Source organism: Indicator indicator, chromosome Z (genome assembly GCF_027791375.1).
Source record: "Indicator indicator isolate 239-I01 chromosome Z, UM_Iind_1.1, whole genome shotgun sequence".
Classification (NCBI taxonomy): domain Eukaryota; kingdom Metazoa; phylum Chordata; class Aves; order Piciformes; family Indicatoridae; genus Indicator; species Indicator indicator.
The window spans coordinates 17,962,026-17,979,551 of record NC_072053.1 but is presented as its reverse complement, the minus strand read 5'-3'; the positions used below and the strand labels follow the sequence as shown (position 1 = coordinate 17,979,551).

The 17,526-nt window shown below is 45.5% G+C and overlaps 1 protein-coding gene across 1 annotated transcript in view; it reads right to left on the bottom strand.

Moving 5' to 3' along the window:
- The window catches only part of DNAI1 (dynein axonemal intermediate chain 1), a 184,049-nt gene that overhangs the window by 53,625 nt on the left and 112,898 nt on the right, over window positions 1-17,526 (bottom strand). The window contains exons 18-19 of the mRNA XM_054397521.1: window positions 10,732-10,819; window positions 4,942-5,021 (exon numbers count right to left, since the gene is read on the bottom strand). Coding sequence (XP_054253496.1) covers window positions 4,942-5,021; window positions 10,732-10,819 — 168 coding nt within the window. The remainder of the gene's footprint in view (window positions 1-4,941; window positions 5,022-10,731; window positions 10,820-17,526) is intronic.

The window sequence follows — 17,526 nt, the reverse complement described above, 5'->3', positions numbered from 1 at the left end:
CTGTCAGTTCTGTGTATATAGAAACATGAGATTATCCTCCCCAAAACTCCTCCCCTCCAAGACGACTGAGGACTTCATCTTACAAACAATGTCCTCTTGATTGTGTTCTTGCACACAAGTTGTATCCACACAGCAGGTTGGGGTTGGTTTCAGGATTTTCTGTCAGTCTGCCTCAGTACTGCCACCACACAGACTTTTCAGCACCTGTCATTACACCCTAATGAATGCAGAAACACATCACCTACCTGAGCAGCAGGATTCCCAAAGTGTAACACAGCTTTAATTTTTGCAAGCCAAAGCTCTAACTCATCATAAGACCTGTCTTCCTCTGTAGCCCTTGTGCACTGGTGAAGTAGATAAAAAATGTGGTGGGAGAGGAGTTGGGGAGATAGAAGTGGGTGGAGGGTGCGAAACTATTCACAGAGCAGCAGCTCCTGCACCTCTGGAAGGTTTGCTGCACTAGGAAGTGGAAATAAAAAAGTGGCTCATGTCCCACCAAGACTTACTGGCAGTGCATATATCTTGCTAACAGTTTGGTGCACACTCTGTCTCTGAATTACTGTCCTTGTGTGTAATTATGGGACTGAAGTCTCCTTTAATGGCATGTTTCATAACTTTGCTTCATAATTATTAATGTTCAGCCACCAGGAAAATTGGTACTTGGTTGTTTTGAAAGTCACTTTTCTGGGAAACAGGTCACGAGTAATCAACAGGAGATAGAAGCTAATTTATCCATCTGTTCTTTCAATTTTGTGGATTGAAGGTCCCCGATGCCCCAGTTTTGAAGAGAGATTCTAACTAGGTTTATCCACATTCAACAGAACTGTTACACTCTGTTTTTAAAGCTTTGTTGGGGTTGAGCCCTTGATCAGTGCAGCTCTCCAGGCACTGGCACAGAAGGACCATCCCCACACTATGTTCATCCCACCCTTTTATGTTGTCTCTGATGTGCAAGACAGAGCCCTGTTCTTCCTAAAACACATCTTGAAGAAACACCATAAACTTCAGGAAAACTCAGAAAGAATTATGACATTAATGATTCTCTGAGCTATCTAGAATTTCTGGCAAAGTCTTCCCTTACTATTCACTTACAAAACCCTACAGTTTTTAGACACATGTCAGGATGAAAACAAAACCACTGGAAAATGTGACACTTAACTCCCGACAAGGCAGCTTTGAAAAAGGATGAGTAGATTCAAGGAGCAGGCATTTGTGCAGCCTGTCTGATCTTCTAGAGCACTGGTCCAATTTGCTGAGAGTGTTTTTCCCCTTTTTAGAAGACGGTACATGTGCATGAATAGGAAATGGTATTTTTATGATGACACAGGAGGGCAAGGATGTGTCTATGGCAACACAGGAAACAAGTAAGAAGATGACTGGTGGCAGGGCTACAAAACATAGTGGGGGAATACTAGGAGGAAAGGAGAACTCCAAGGACACAAAACATATGAATAATCTTTATTAACAGCACTTGGCTTTGTTCTAGACCTTAGTGTGACATAAAACTCCTCCAACATCACTGGTGAATGGAGGGTTATTAGTGTCCATATGATGCAGATGGTTTCTTTAGTAACAGAAACATTGAGACTTTAGGCTCTACAGAAACCTAAAAGCTAATCTTTTTCAAAGTAGGTTTGTATTTGGCAACAGAAAGTATAACCTAACACTGGATCAGGACATTCAGCTGCCCTTCAGGAAGCACTGACACAAACATGTCCTGTGTTGTGAGCTGCTCTTATCAACATCACCAGAGGGTCTCCTTGGGTTTTGCTCAGTGCCTTCTTGTAGAGATCTGTAACAGAAATGCTAAGACTTGTAGAAAGGCTTATGAATGCAAACCAAGGCATGTGAATGCATCAGGAGAAACCACAGGAAATGGCATGAGAAAGAGACTGTATTCATTGATGGCAAATGCAATCATCAAGTGACACTGGACAGAACAAATAAAAGTCCCAAAGATAAGGTGATAAGAACATGAGGAACAGAATTCAAGCCATAAAATATGTAGGCAAGAAAAAAAAACTTTGCCTAAGATAAAACAAGACTAGGCACTTAGGCAAATGATCTCTCCATCACTAAAGGATCAATGGAAGTTGGAGCTTACCTAGAAACCAGTTTGACATCATCATTTAAGGAAAACCCAAGAGACATGATAAGGATTCAGTATCTTTTGTCTTCTGTATAACCACAAGAAATCCTGTCCTGACCACAGAGATACAAATGTCCTGGTGCTTAACATGAGAGAATGAGTATGAACGAAGTAAGATTTGTTTAAAAATAGAATCCCTTTTTCCTTCTCTACAGTCTTGCATTGAGTTTTGTTTATATTCATTTGTTACCCCCTCAATCAAACTGCCTAGGACTAAAAAAACCTCCCCTACATTAATATGCTTTGCTGAAATCCTGCTTACTGAAAAGTAATTCTAACCAAAGAGTTGAAGCCTCAGCATTTCAATCTGAATCTCAGAGACCATATTTTTTGATAACAAAGTGGAACAATTCCTAAACAGAAAATAAGATATGCAAAGAGGCAGTTTTGCATTACAGAATCATATTCATGCAGAAACAGTTTGTCCTCTATGTAAAAGGGCAATAGATAGGTCTGTGTGTAATTAAGATAACGATTTCTTGGCTTCAGGAACACCATTAACTACGTAATTTTAATAAATTCACAATAATTGTTCTGCAGCTAAAGAATTAACATATTATCATGCTATTTGTGGGCATGTCTGGTCTCTGAAAAAATGCTTTACTGAAGTTCACTTTCCAATTTATTTCATAAATAACCTAAAATCTGTCCCATGTGGAGAGCAGCCCATGTCTGATCCCTGGCTCACAGAGCATGTAATGACTGTCAGGATTTCTCTTCCCTATGTTAGCGCATACAAACTGATGGAAGATTGCCTCTTCCCACCCACAGGAACACCTGAGTTTTGTAGAGTAGCGTTGCACAATGAGAGAGTAGTCCCATTTTTTGCTCAGGCTCACCAACACAGGAATGTTTTGTTCCTTACCAGTGACCCTGAAGTCAGAGTCAGCACCAATAAAAGAGGAAAATCCTCTATTACAGCATCTCTCTGCTTTGCCCACCCAAGAAATGGTCAAAATATGTGTGTTGCTTCATGGCTGGGATCACCTCTTATGCTAAAATCTCATCTTAGCTCTAGTTTCACTGAAGATCAGCCAAGGCAGATCTTCAGATTTGTCAATGCAAATGCTGCCAAATTCTATTCCTATTCAGTGCTGTTCCATGAAGAATTTCTTTTGCCATGTAACTCAGATAGGACACCAGCCTGAATGTTCCTCCTGAAGGGTTACTGATGGCTGTCACCTAACATTGACATCCACTCTCATGTTCACTGATATCCATCACTCTCCTAAGTACAGAGGAAATTGAAACATGCAGTTCCTTACCATCAGTACCCAATATCCAGGGAACCAGCTTTGAACATCTGCCCGCAAGTGAACAGATGCCTTGTATCCCAAGAGAATCAACAAAAAGCCATTGCACCTATCTCACTGCCCATCGCACAGCAGCCCAACCCCCCCCACACACACACTTTTCACACCTCTCTTCTGTATCCTTCTAGTCTAATCCAAGTGGGCACTACTCAGAAATCTTCCCTAGATACTGCCTGGCAGAGGAAGAGGCTTCAATCAGAATCATCTCTCTGGAAGGAGCACACATTTGTCAAGTCCATCTTGCCTAAATGATTGATATTTATTTCAGAATACAGTTTCCTTTGGTTTCTTTTCCTCTGTTTTGTTTCCCTTTTGCTGGTGGGACATTGGGAAGGAGCTTACAGCATCCCCTAGGGATGGCTGGATGGATCTGCTCTGTTTGTTAGGCTCTTGCTGATAGTCCAGTCCACACACAGAAGGCCTGTGGCTACCATATTAACAAAGCCCCAAAGCCAGCTCAGAGAAATGCTGTGCAAACAGAATTTAAATGAGTAAGCAGCTAGTGGCTTTGTTTTCAGGGCTAAATACTGCAGAGGACAAAGCTTCCTATTTTAGCTTGATTTGTTAATACAACACAAGGTCTGTGTCCTATTCTCTGCTTTCCTCTTCTCCCCGACAACTTTCGATCTCACTGGTAATCTCAGACAGCTGGCTGCACATGGGACTTGGCAATATTAAGGTCTTACACATTCAATAAAAAGGAATGGTCACTGAATGCAAACATCTGAGCCCCTGCTCTTAGAGTGCCCTGACTCTAAGAAAGGCTGACAAGGTTTGGCTGTTGCCTTCGTCATAAGTCTGGAGCTGGCCGGCCAACAGCTCCCAGCTAGTGCTGGGCACCAAGGTGTCAGGCTGCAGTAGGAAAGGAGGTAGCCATCACTGTCTGCAGAAATAAAGGGTTATAGCATGGAGGCAGGATCACCAAGCTGGCCACGGTGTGGTGGTGATTAGAGGGCAAAAGGACCAGAGTAAATAGTGAGGAATGAGAGATAGGAGAACAAGAAGAAAGTGGGATTAAGAAAAGGATCTGGGCTGTAATTGCGGCACACTAATCCATGGGAAATAAGGATTCATTAGCCTCATTGCTCATGGGATAACAGGTCTAAAAAGAAAAAGAGATGAGATTTTTCCTGCCATTTCTTCATAGCCATGAGGACAGAGTTAAGATGCCTTTTAACATCTGCTCTTGATCATAGTTAGGACCTCAATTGCAGAGCTGCCATCCACAAAGCACTCTGGGATGCAGTTTGCATGAAAAACATTTCTGCAAAATAAGGACTTAATTGGGTCTGTGCAGAGAGCTCCCTGCAACCCTCTATGGCTCTGTGCTTGTCTCAGGCTCACCACAGGGATTCAAGTACAGGACTGGGCTCTGAAGTCCTACTTTGTTACTGCCTCAACACACAGTTAGGATGATGAACATGAAAGACAAGCATGGGTCAGAGGACATAAACCTAGGGACAAAGAAACCATTCTTACCTTATAGATTTTCCCCTCTTCAGTACCAACGAGAAACAAATAGTCTATCTTTTTGTGAAAATCAAATGATGTCCCACAGCCTGTTAACAGAATAAACGTTTGTCAGACAGAGAATTTGTTCATCTGGCCAGAACACACTCCCTGCCTATAGTACACACACAGAGCCAGTGTTTTCAGAAGTGCTTCATTAGCCAGAAGCTCACAAAAGTAATTAGAGCCACTTCTTCTGCAACTTTCCAACCTGTACCTGTCCGTACGACCTTCAATTTGAAAAGCCAGCACAGAAAACAGGAAAAGGGAACTGAAAGAACTGTGAGGAACTGTAAGAACGGATTGACCCAAGATTCACATCGGTAAGAATTTAAAATGCCTGGTGCAATGGTAAAAGTCATGAGGATCTCCTGTTGGGGGAAGGACAAAGCTTTTCTGTTTGTCTAGCATTCCCAAACATAGAAATGGTTTCCCATGCATAGAACAGCCCAGAGAGGAAACACCACATAATACCTCCCTGTGCCCTTACCATCCTTAGCTCAGAAGCCATTTATCAGGCTTACTTCGGTAAAGCCAGTAGCAAAGGATGTGATTTGGGAAGAAATCTTCTTCCAGGCACAGAAGAATCCTCTTATCTTTAAAAGCCCTGAATCGAGCAACAGTGTGAATCATGTTTAAACCAGGTTTTAACCACAACAGGATGTGACTTCTTGAGATTTTGTAGCTTCCACTTTTGAGACAGGTGCAACATCATTCAAGAAAACCAATTCACATAGAAGTGAATTTCAGCAGGATCCATGAGGAGCAGATGGGATGTCTGCTGAGTGCCAAAGCAACTTGGGGTTGTTGATTAGTAGGGATGCCCATAGCAATCATCACACAAGAAACAGCAACAAGCAGACAAGGCTCAGAAGCAGGGCTGCAGAGAATGTTCTGCAAAGGCAGGTGTCTTAAATGTTATGTCTTAAACGTTAAAAAAATGTAGTCCTCAAAGGAATTGTTAAGGTCATTTCAACCCTGTAATACTTTCTGCATTTTAAACTTTCAAATAGATGGTTAAATATTGAAGACAAGTCTTTGAAAATTCATTTCCCAGTAACACTAACAGATAATCCTAAAGTTCCTGGGAGTTCTGCAGTGTGCTGCTTTAGTTGGAGTCTTGCAACTTACACAAACCTTCTCACAAACAATTGTTCAGCAGTTACTAAACTAGAAACACAGTAATCTTTAAATGCAGAGCAAATGCCTTCTCCAAACTAAGGTCACAGCATCACAGCCAAAAGCAGGTGCAGTAGGATGATTAAGGGATTTCTCAAGGCTCCTGGGTAGTACGGGACCTCCAGAGTTGACTCATCCCGTTGCATCGCAAATGTAGGACTGTCAGGATGAGAGCATTCAGCCTAGAAGGACTGCACTGTCTCCATTTTCTATGAAGGGAATGTAACACAGTAGCTCAGAGTAGATGCTGCGGTTTATGAGAGCCAAAACCCCATATGGCACATCCCACCACTGGTTGGATGTGTTGTGTACCCCAGAAAGAGCAAAGGTTGTTTTTTGTCTTGATTTGGCCAGTCCAGATTCATGTCCTGTACAGAACAAAACTGACTTAGATTTGAAAACACAAATAATCGGGGAATCATAAAGCGCACTGGGTTGGAAGGGACCTTCAAAGGTCTTGTAGTCCAACCCAGTAAGCAGGGACATGCCCAGGTAGACCAGGTTGCTTAGAACCCCAGAAAGCCTGACCTTGAATATTTCCAGGGATGTGGCCTCCACCACCTTCCCGGGCAACTTGCTCCAGTGTTCCACCAACCTTAAAAGAAGGTCTTCTCAATGTCCACCCTTCTCTGGTTTAAAACCATCAGCCCTCATCCTAGTGCTACAGGCCCTTGTGAATAGTAGCTCCCCAACTCTCTCATAGACCCTCTTCAGGTACTGGAAGGTTGCTACAAGCTCTCCCCAGAGCTTTCTCTTCTCTAGGGCGAACAACCCCAACTATCTTAGACTGTCTTCTTAGGAGAGGTGTTCCAGCCCTCTCATCATTTTTGTGGCCCTCTTCTGGACCTTCTCCATCAGCTCCATGTCCTTATTCTGTTGAGGGCCCCAGAGCCACAGTACTCAGGGTGAGGTTTCACCAGAATTGAGTAGAGTGGCAGTCACCTCTCTCGATCTGCTGGCTATCCTTCTTTTGACCATCAAATGCTTTACAGAAGTCCAGATAGATGATATCCTGTGGTCTTCCCTTGTCCACTGATGTTGCCACGGCATTGTAGAAAGTTGCTAGATTGGTCAGGCAGGACTTGCCCTTAGTAAAGCCGTGGTGGCTGTCTTGAATCAACTCCATCCTTTATATGCCTTATGAGAACTTCTAGGAGGATCTGTTCCATGATCTTCCCAGGCACAGAGGTGAGACTGTAAGGCTGGTAGTCCCCAGGGTGTTTTTTTCTTCCTCTGTTAAAGATGGGTGCAATGTGTCCCTTCTTCCAGTTATCAGGGACTCCACCTGACTGCCAGGACTTTACAAACATCATGGAGGGTGGCCTGGCAACTACACTAGCCAATTCCTTCAGGACTCAGGGGTGCATCTCATCAGGTCCCATAGACTTGCACAGGTTCCCCAGGTGGTCATGATCCTTGTCTTCACTTACAGTGGGTGGAACTTCATCCCTCTGCTCCCTGTCTTGTGGTCTGTCAGCTTGGGAGGTGTGAGGAGAGAGGTTGCCAGTGAAGACTAAAGCAAAAATGGTTTGGAAACCCTCAGCCTTCTCCATGTCTGTTGTTACTAGCTCACCATTCTTGCTCATTGTGGGGGTTCACTTTCTTTAACTTTCCTTTCCTGGTTGACATACCTGTAGAAGCCCTTCTTATTTTTCACATCCCAAGCCAAGGTCAGGTTCAGCTGAACCCTGGCCTTTCTGACCTCATCTCTACACAACCGGGCAGCATCATTATCTTCTTCCACAGTTAGCTGTCCCTGCTTGAACTGCCTGTGCAGTTCCTTCTTACCTTTTAGTTTGACCAGCAGGTCTTGACTCAGCCATTCCGGTCTCTTCCCTGCCTTGCTTGATTTCTTACACCTGGGGATTGAGAGCTCTTGCACTTCACCAAAAATGATCTGTTGTGCTCTCTTGTCCCTGAAGATCATTTCCCAGGGGATCCTGCTGACTAACTCTTTGAAAAGCTGGAAGTCAGCTTTGCTAAAATTCAGGGTCCTGACTTTGATCCTTGTCTGACTTGTATCCTTAGGACTATGAACTCCACTAACATGTGATTGCTGCAGCCCAGGCTGCCTCTGGTTTTGACATCCCTGCATTTCCCTGCGTTGGTGACCATCAGATCCAACATTGCATCCCCATGGTTAGGGCTGTCTATTCCCTATCTTAAGAAGTTATCTTTGAAGCATTCCAAGAAGTCATCATGTCTGCATTGCCTACAGCCTGCTGTGCTTCAGTTTCAACAGATGTTGAGGTGGATAAAAATCCCCAGCAGGACAAGAGACTGTGAGCGTGATGCCTCCTGTAGCTGGTGTAAGAAGGCTTCATCAGGGGGCTCTGCTTGATCAGGTGGCCTCTAGAAGACACCAACCACAAGGTTCCCCTTGTTGTCTTGGTCCCTAACTTCTACCCATAACCTTTCAACTTGCTTGTGGCTGTTCTTTAAGGACATCTCTTCACACTCCATCCATTTCTTAGCATAGAGGGCCACACCTCCTCCCCTCCTTCCTCTCCTGTCCTTTCCAAACAGCTTGTACCCATTGATAGCCACACTCCAGTTATAGGATTTGTCCTGTTTCAGTAACAGCCACTATATTGCAGCTTTCCAGCAGCATGATAGAACCCAGCTCCTCCTGTTTGTTGCCCGTGCTTCAAGTGTTCATGCAGAGGCACTTCAGTTGGACTGTTGGCTGTGTCACACCCTTTAATTCCCTTGAGGTGTTTCACTGTTGTTTCCCTATTGGTCCCTACTACCTCAGGAGCCCCTGGCTTTACCCCTGTGAGAAGTTAACTGTGCTGCATTATGCCTCAGGGCTACAGGTTAAGGGCACTTACTAGCACCCCATCCCTCTAACTCTGCTGTGTCATCCCACAGCTTATAGAATCATAGAATCAACCAGGTTGGAAGAGACCGCCAAGATCATCCAGTCCAACTGATCACCCAGCCCTATCCAATCAACCAGACCATGGCACTAAGTGCCTCATCCAGTCTTCTCTTGAACAGGGAAGTCATTGTGCCCCTGTACTCAGCACTGGTTAGGCCACACCTTGAGTACTGTGTCCAGTTCTGGGCCCCTCAGTTTAAGAAGGATATTGACATACTGGAATGTGTCCAGAGAAGGGCAACAAGGTGAGAGGCCTTGAACACAAGCCCGACGAGGAGAGGCTGAAGGAGCTGGAATTGTTTAGCCTGGAGAAGAGGAGGCTCAGGGGTGACCTCATTGCTGTCTACAACTCCCTGAAGGGAGGCTGCAGCCAGGTGGGGGTTGGTCTCTACTCCCAGGCAATCGGCACCAGAACAAGAGGACACAGTCTCAAGCTGTGCCAGGGGAATTTTAGGCTCGAGGTGAGGAGAAAGTTCTTCACAGAGAAAGTTGTTAGCCCTTGGAATATGCTGCCCAGGGAGGTGGTGGAGTCACCTTCCCTGGAGGTGTTCAAGAGGGGATTGGATGTGGCACTTGGTGCCATGGTTTAGTAGTCATGAGGTCTTGGGTGACAGGTTGGACTTGATGATCCTTGAGGTCTTTTCCAACCTTATTGATTCTGTGATTCTGTGATCTCCAGGGACAGCGACTCCACCACCTCCCTGGGCAGCGCATTCCAATGGGCAATCACTCTCCCTGTGAAGAACTTCCTCCTAATATCCAGCCTATACCTCCCCTGGCACAACTTGAGACTGTGTATCAGCGAAGCCTGTAACAGACAAGACTGATATTGTTATCCCCCCTCCCTCTTCACATCTTGTTTAGAGCTCTGTTATTCAGCCCTGCATCTCCTGAACAAAGGACCCTTTGGAGAAGGGTAATGTGATACTGTAAGAAAGGTGTCTCTCATTTGATGCCTGCATATCTGACACCATGTAAGCCATCCTGTTATTGAAAACCCCAAAAGTGTGTGGGTGACACCAGCCATGGAGCCACATATTAATATACTGGATCCTTTCATTCCTTCCAATGTCACTGCCCACAACTGGAAAGAGAGAGGGAAGAACAACCTGTTCTCTGGATCCTCTTACCAGCCTTGCCAAGGCCCTGAAGTCTCTTTTGATCACTCTTGGACTACAAGTTGCAGCTTTATCTTCACTTACGGGGAAGATCATTAATGGCTTATGGTCTGAGTACCATACAAAGCCAGGAAGTTTCCTAGTGATATCCTTAACCCGGGCTCCCGGGAGGCAGCACACTTCCCTATGAGGAGGGTCTGCCCTGCATACTGGAGCCTCTGTTCACCACCGAAGGGGCTCTCCTGCAACTATAAACCTTTTTTTTTTCTTCCTTGTGGATATAGTTGTGATACAGGCAGTAATGCCTGTGCCTTGTCCACATTGGGATATTCCAGTAAAATCAACATTTCTTTAAACGGATGTTCAACTTTTTCTGCAAGTAAAGGCAAGATATAAACAGCAAAACTTGGGTCAATTAGTGGCCATTGCTCCAGACAGGCTTTGCCCTGCTACATGATGAAAGCAAGGAGGTGTAACCTTCTTTCCATCTCAGCGCTGCACTCTCTATTTAATTCCCTAGAATGACTGATTAGAGGCTTTATATCAGTAATTAATCAGCATGGCAAGGACTTGGGCTCCTACCAGGCATTTGCAGCTGCAGTCCTTCTGGCCCCTGCATAGCTGTTCCCTCTGCTGACAGCTTGATGACATCTGTATGAACCAGCTCATTCTGCAAGCAGAAGCAATTCCACATGAATAACACGCTTTACAGCAACAATTCAGAAACATTCGGTACTTTGAAACAGCAAATTTTATGGAGGAATTTTTTAAAGCTGTCCAAAAGTTGTTTAATCTTTCATGCTCACAGTTGGCAGCTTGCTAGCATGATGGTTTGCATAAAACCTCCAGGAAACTGATGCTTTGGTGCACTGGAGCTGAGAGCCACTAGTATCTCACACAGACACATGAAGCTGACCTGTAAAGTTTTGCCTTTCAGGACTAAGGTTTTTGAGTAAAGGTTGACACTTGTCTTAAGTGAAATCACCATGCATGATTTAAGATGGATATTGCAAATGATCATGGAGCTGACTAAATCCCACACTAATGGATAGCAATTTACCACCTTGTCACTCTTTACTTCTTACCATCTTCCTTCTACTCTCAGATCAGCCTCAATTTCCAGTATTCAAAACCTCATGGGCTCTGAGATTCAAATACAGCACCTGGCAAGGAGCTCTCCCACAGGAAAAGTACCCAGTGTTGCTGTTAACAGCAGAGCGCTTAAAAGCTCTCATTGCAGGCTCCAGAATGGATGTGTTGCTGAACATAGGGCAAAAAGGTTGTGTCTCCAAGAGTTTACAGTTGAGGTGGGAGACCGAACACAGGTGAAAATAGACACAATGTGGGTGAGTATGAGGAAACCACAAGAGGGCAAAGATCCATTCTTAGACTAGCTTTGGGAATTAAAATACTGCTGCGGAATGGAGTTGGTTGTGAAGATAAGAATACCCTGGACTGATAAAAAGAACAAAGAACTAAAAATTAAATTAGTGAACAGTGTGGGCTGAGGACTGCATGTTTTCATGAATCTGCAGATTTCCCACTGGAGCATGGTGAGAACAAAGCATAACTTCATAGTGAATCAGTCTTTAGCTGGAGCTTCTCTAAGCCTGGAGCAGGACTCAGGTGGGAAAAGAGATTCTCTCTGGCAAAGTCAATCCTAAGGAATTGTGTGTCAGGGAAGGTGGGAGAAGACCTTGTGAGCATCTGTTCAGTACTGCAGTTCAGAGGGTACTGCATTCTACAAGACCATATTTTGGGGGTATAAGTTTATAGAAAGTTGAAGAAAGGTCAAAACTCGTAAGAGAATGTACTTTGCTGTCAGTACTTTACAATGCTGCACACCCACTTGCCCTGGCCTACTGATGGCAGTGCCTGTTCTGTGAGAGAGTAGGAAGAAGCAGAACAGACTCCTGCATCATGCAGAGTCCTACCTTCCATTAGCGACTTTTCTTGCAGCGTGTGGGTTACATCAAGTCAAGTTCAGTGGGTAAAGGCAAGAGTAAAGCAAAGTAAAAAGAAAGGCAAGATGTTAAGAAATATGTCACACATGCTGGATTATATGTGTGAGAATTGTAAAGAGCAGTGCCCAAAGCATCCAGGGGCAAAGTGTATGCCACCTGCCACTTACTGCCCATCCAAATGGCAGGCATCTGAGAGTCAGGACACGATGAGCAGGTACTTGCCTCCGCTCAGCCTCCCAGTTTTGCCTGCTCTCTGAAAAGCTTGTGTCAAGTCCAGTCCATGTTTTATGGTAACAGGAGTCTGGTCTGAAGAGCAGTTTTGGAGCTCAACCAGTCACCACGAGCAGCTGCTTTGGAACCAACCTGTGCAGTAGCAGGAAGACAGATCTTGGAGTACAGTGAGCTTCCTGAGGTTTTTACCTTGGTAGGGAAGTACCAGGGAAGTGGAGAGAGCTGCCAGGAGCTGGCAGCTCTCACAGGACAGGCTGAAGAATTGTGGGCATTGCCAGGGCATCATCACCTTTCACAAGTCCTCAGGGAGTGCAGTGACAAGGTCCCTGCACACTGGACAGGCAGACCAGGTGTGTGACAGGGTATGGCAGGGGGTAATGCAGCAGTTCACACAGAAAGATGTGCAGGGAAGGCTTGGCCAGCTTGACCAGGGGCTGATGGCAGCCACACGGCAGAAGGCCATGGCATCCCTGAGCCCTGCACTCACCAGATCCAATGCAGCTTCATGGACAAAGCTCTTGTGGGAACATGCTGCAACCCCGGTGCTGGGCTGCAGGGTGTGCCCCACTCTTACACCAGTGTCAGATGGCAGCAGTGAGCATGCTCCTGGGAGCTGTGCCAGGTGGAGGTGCTTCTCCACTTATTGTTGGAGCTCCAGGAGGAGGTAAGTAGGTTGAGGGAACCATCAGGGAATGTGAAAGAGAGAAAGACTCCTGGAGTCACATCCTGCCCTCCCTGAAACAAACCCAGCAGGCAGAAGGAGCTAGTGAATGTGGTGACCTAGACAACAGCAGGCAATGGCAACAGGCACCACAGGTGTGTGTCCCCACCAACTACCCCACCTTCTCCAGCAGGCTTCAAAATAGGTACAGTGTTCTGCAAGGGGAAGTAGATGATGATAAAGATGATGGTTCACCCAGCTTGGAGGTGTTGTTGAGGTTTAGTAGGTCTACACTCTGCATCAAAACCTCCTCAGTAAAGAATAAAAGATGGATCATTGTCATGGCCTCACTTTTGCAGGGACCAGGAGGCCTGATACACAGATGAGATCCATGTCTTTGGGAAGTCTTCTGTCTCCCTGAGGCCCAGGTTAGTAATGCAAGGAAAAAGCTTCCTTCCCTATTACGGCCCTCAGACTACTATCCACAGATGATCTTTCAGATAGGCAGTGATAAAATAATGACAAGACGTCTAAGGGCAACGCAGAGAGACTTCAGGGCCTTGGGATGACTGGTTAAGGGATCAGGAGTACAAGGAGTGTTCTCCTCTACCCCTCCAGTTGCATGAAGTGATGAAGGAGTGAATAGGAAAAGATGAGAGACTCATGCCTAGCTCTGATCCTGGTGTCTTGTCCTGAAGGGTCAAACCCCCAAGCATGCCCTAGTACAAAAAGGCTAAGCACCTGCAAATGTGCAAACCGTTCTGGGGTCCAGATAAACAAGTACCATGTGTAAGTAACTTTGTAACACAGCTGTGAACTGTATGTGCCCGTGGCCATGTTTGGATATGCCCTATCCCATAGATCTGGTTATCAGGGTTCTGTGTTACCAAAGGGCATTAATTGTCTTGGGACAGTATTTAAACCAGCCAAGAAGTCAGGCAGCTTGCCTTGTTTTCACCCAGCAAGCAACTAGAGCCAAATGCTGCCCAAGAGCAGCTGAAGAATCTGCTCTAGCAGACCAACAACTCACCCAGGCCTTGCACCTGGACCAAGGCAGAAAGGGGAAAAGCTCCAAGGGAATTGAATCCCAGAAGAAGCTGCAGCCCAGTGGTGGAGCATGCAAGGGAGAGGACCCATAGCCCTCTCTGAGCCAAGGGCAAGCTCCAGACCTCGACTGGGCACAACAAGAGAGAGGCTCCTTAGACCTCTCTGAGCCAAAGACTGCTCAAATCATAGCCACAGCATCTGGGAAGACACTAGACAGAGGAGCAAGTCATGAGTACCTGGCCAACCTGCCACGGAATCCCATTTGTGGGAAAACCACAGATCACAGCACCTGTATTTCCAGTTTGAATTGCTTTATTGGAAAGGTTAGATCTGTGCTTAAATCATTTAGCTGTCTTTCTATGTGCAGTGTAAAATCCACAACCAAAGAACTGAACCTGGGAATCCATTTTGTAAATAAGTTACAGTGGTGTTTGAAAATAACACCACCAGGAAATATTAATTATAAAATGTATAAAAAAATACATTTTTATTACATGTCTCTGGCAGAAATTTGGGTTCTTTAATCATGAGTTGATTTACAGGACACCAGGTCTGCTGGCAATAGACAGGATACACCTGTTGCCAAGGGACAAAAGGATTCTAGTACAGGAGCTTGCAGGGCTCATTGAAAGAGCCCTGCAAGCTCTTGAAGGAGTTTCAAACTAGATTTGAACAGGGTAGGACACAAAACTGGGCTTGCTAGAAATAAGCCTGAGTGCAGCACACCAATGTTTGAAGGATGGTGTGGTAGCAAGGCCTTTTGGCCTGCCATTTCAGTAGAGATAGGGAATGGAGACCTTGCAGCAGCAAAATGCAAGGGTTATTGATGGGTTAGTAAACATGGGAGTACCTGAGAATAGTCAGGTGGGAATTAGGACTTCTCCCTGCAAAAAAGGTGGCTAGACCTTTAGACCAACTGATATGCATCTACATTAATGCATGCAGCTTGGGGAACAAACAGGAGAAACTGGTAGCCATTGTGCATCAGGAAAACTATGATATAGTGACCATCACAGAAATATGGTGGGATGTCTCATATCAGTGGAGTGCAGCAAATTAATGGCCACAAATTCTTCAGAAAGGATAGACAAGGAAGGAGAGGTGGTATCGTGGCCCTGTATGTCAGGGAGTGTTTTGATTTTCTTGAACATAATAATAGTGATGATAGAGTTGAGTGTTTGTGTATAAGCATCAGAGGAAAGGACAAGGAGATAGGATTCATGGCGGGAATCTGTTACAGACTACACAACTAGGATGAATAGACAGATAACATATCTGGGAGAAGTCTCGTGATCACTAGCCCCTTTTCTCACAGAGGACTTCAGCTTCCCTTATTTCCACTGGAAATACAACACAGTAGAGAGAGAGAGCAGTCCTGGAGGTTTCTGCAGAGAAGAACTTCCTGACACAGCAGGTGATGGAGCCCATGAAGGAGGTTGCCCTGCTGGATCTGCTGTTTGTGAACAGGGAAGGCCTGGTTGGTGGTGTAAATGTTGAAGGCCACCTTGCGTACAGCAATCGTGAAATGCTAGAGTTCTCAGTTGCTGGAGAAGTAAAGAGGGGTGTCAGCAGAACTGCCACCTTGGAATTCCAAAAGGCAGACTTCAGTCAGTTTTGGAGAGACTAGTCAACAGAGTCCCTTGGAAGGGCCAAGGAGTCTGGGAAGGCTGCACATGCTTCAGGAAGGAAGTCTTAAAGATGCAGAAAGAGTTCAGGAATATCAGTCACAAGAGAATAAGGCTGGTCTGGCTGAATAGAGATATTTGGTTGCTGCTTAGGGAGAAAAGGAGAGTTTATGGTCTTTGGAGGAAGAGGCAGGCAACTCAAGGACTACAAAGTTGTTGGAGGCTATACAGGCAGATAATTAGAAGGGCCAAAGTCCAGCAGGAAATTAATTTGACTTCATCTGTAAAAAGAATAGGAAATGCTTCTACAAATTATTAGCAAGAAAAGGAGGACTAAGGAGAATCTCTGTCCTATGTTGGATACAGGGTGGAACATCGTGGTCAAGGATGAGAAAAGGCTGAGGCACTCCATGCCTTCTTTGCCTCAATCTTTAGCAGTAAGACCAGTTGTTTGCTGGATATCCAGCCCACTGAGCTGTACTACCAGGATGGGGAGCGGAATGAAACCCTCATGATCCAACAGCAAATGGTTAGTGACCTGCTGCACCACTGAGATGTACACAAGTCTGTGGGGCCAGATGGCACACACCTGAGAGTACCGAGGGAGCTGGCAGAAGTGCTCACCAGGCTACATTCCATCATTTACCAGCAATCCTGGCTAACTGGGGAAGTTGGAAGAAGGATCTGGGGAGCTGTAGACCTGTCAGTCTGACCTCAATGCCAAGAAAGGTCATGAGCAGATCGTCTTGAGTGCCATTATGCAACATGTGCAGGGAAAGCAGTTGATAGGCCCAGTCAGCATGGATTCCTGAAGGATAAGTCCTGCTTGACAAATCTGTTCTTCTACAATGGGGTTACCTGCTGAGTGATGAGTGTTGTGGATGGAATTTGTATCTGGACTTTGGTAAATCATTGACCCTGTCTCACACAGCGTCCTCCTGCAGAAACTGGCTGCTCATGGCTTGGATGGGTGGATGCCTCACTGAGTAAAGAAATGGCTGATAGGCCCAAAGAGTGGTGGAGAATGGAGTTAAATCTAGTTGATGGTCAATCACAAGTGATGCTCCACAGGGCTCACTACTGGGGCCAGCTGGCTTTAATATCTTTATCAATGATCTGGATGAGGCAATTGAGTGCATCCTCAGTAAGTTTGCAGATGGCACCAAACTGGTGGCAGTGTTGATCTGTTTGAGGGTAGGAAGGCTCTACAGAGGGACCTGGATAAGCTGGATTGATGGGCTGAGGCCAATTGTATGAGATCCAACAAGGACAAGTGCTGTGTCTTGTGCTTGGGTTATGACAACCCCATGCAACGTTACAGGCTTGGGGAACGGTGGCTGGAAAGCTGCCCAGCAGAAGGGACCTGAGGGTGCTGCTTGACAGCCACTTATCATGAGCCAGCAGTGTGCCCAGGTTTGTATCAGCAATAGTGTGGACAGCAGGGGCAAGGCAGTGATCGTCCCACTGTACTCAACACTGTCAAGGACACACTTTGAGTACTTTGGGCCCCTCCTTATAAGTAAGATATTGAAGTGTTAGAGAAGGTTCAGAGAGGGGCAATGAAGCTGGTGAAGGATCTGGAGAACAAGTTTTTCAAGGAATGACTGAAGGAACTGGGATTATTTAGTCTGGAGAAGAGAAGGCTGAAAGGAGACCTTATCACTCTACGACTGCAGGAAGGAAGATTGTAGTGAGGAGGAGCCTGGTCTCTTCTCCCTAGTAACAAGCGATAGCACAAGGGGAAATAGCCTCAATTTACACCAGTGGAGGTTTGGATTGGCTATTAAAGGAACTTCCTCGTTGAAAAGGCTACCAAACACAGAAGCAGGTTCCTCAGAGTGGTGGTTGA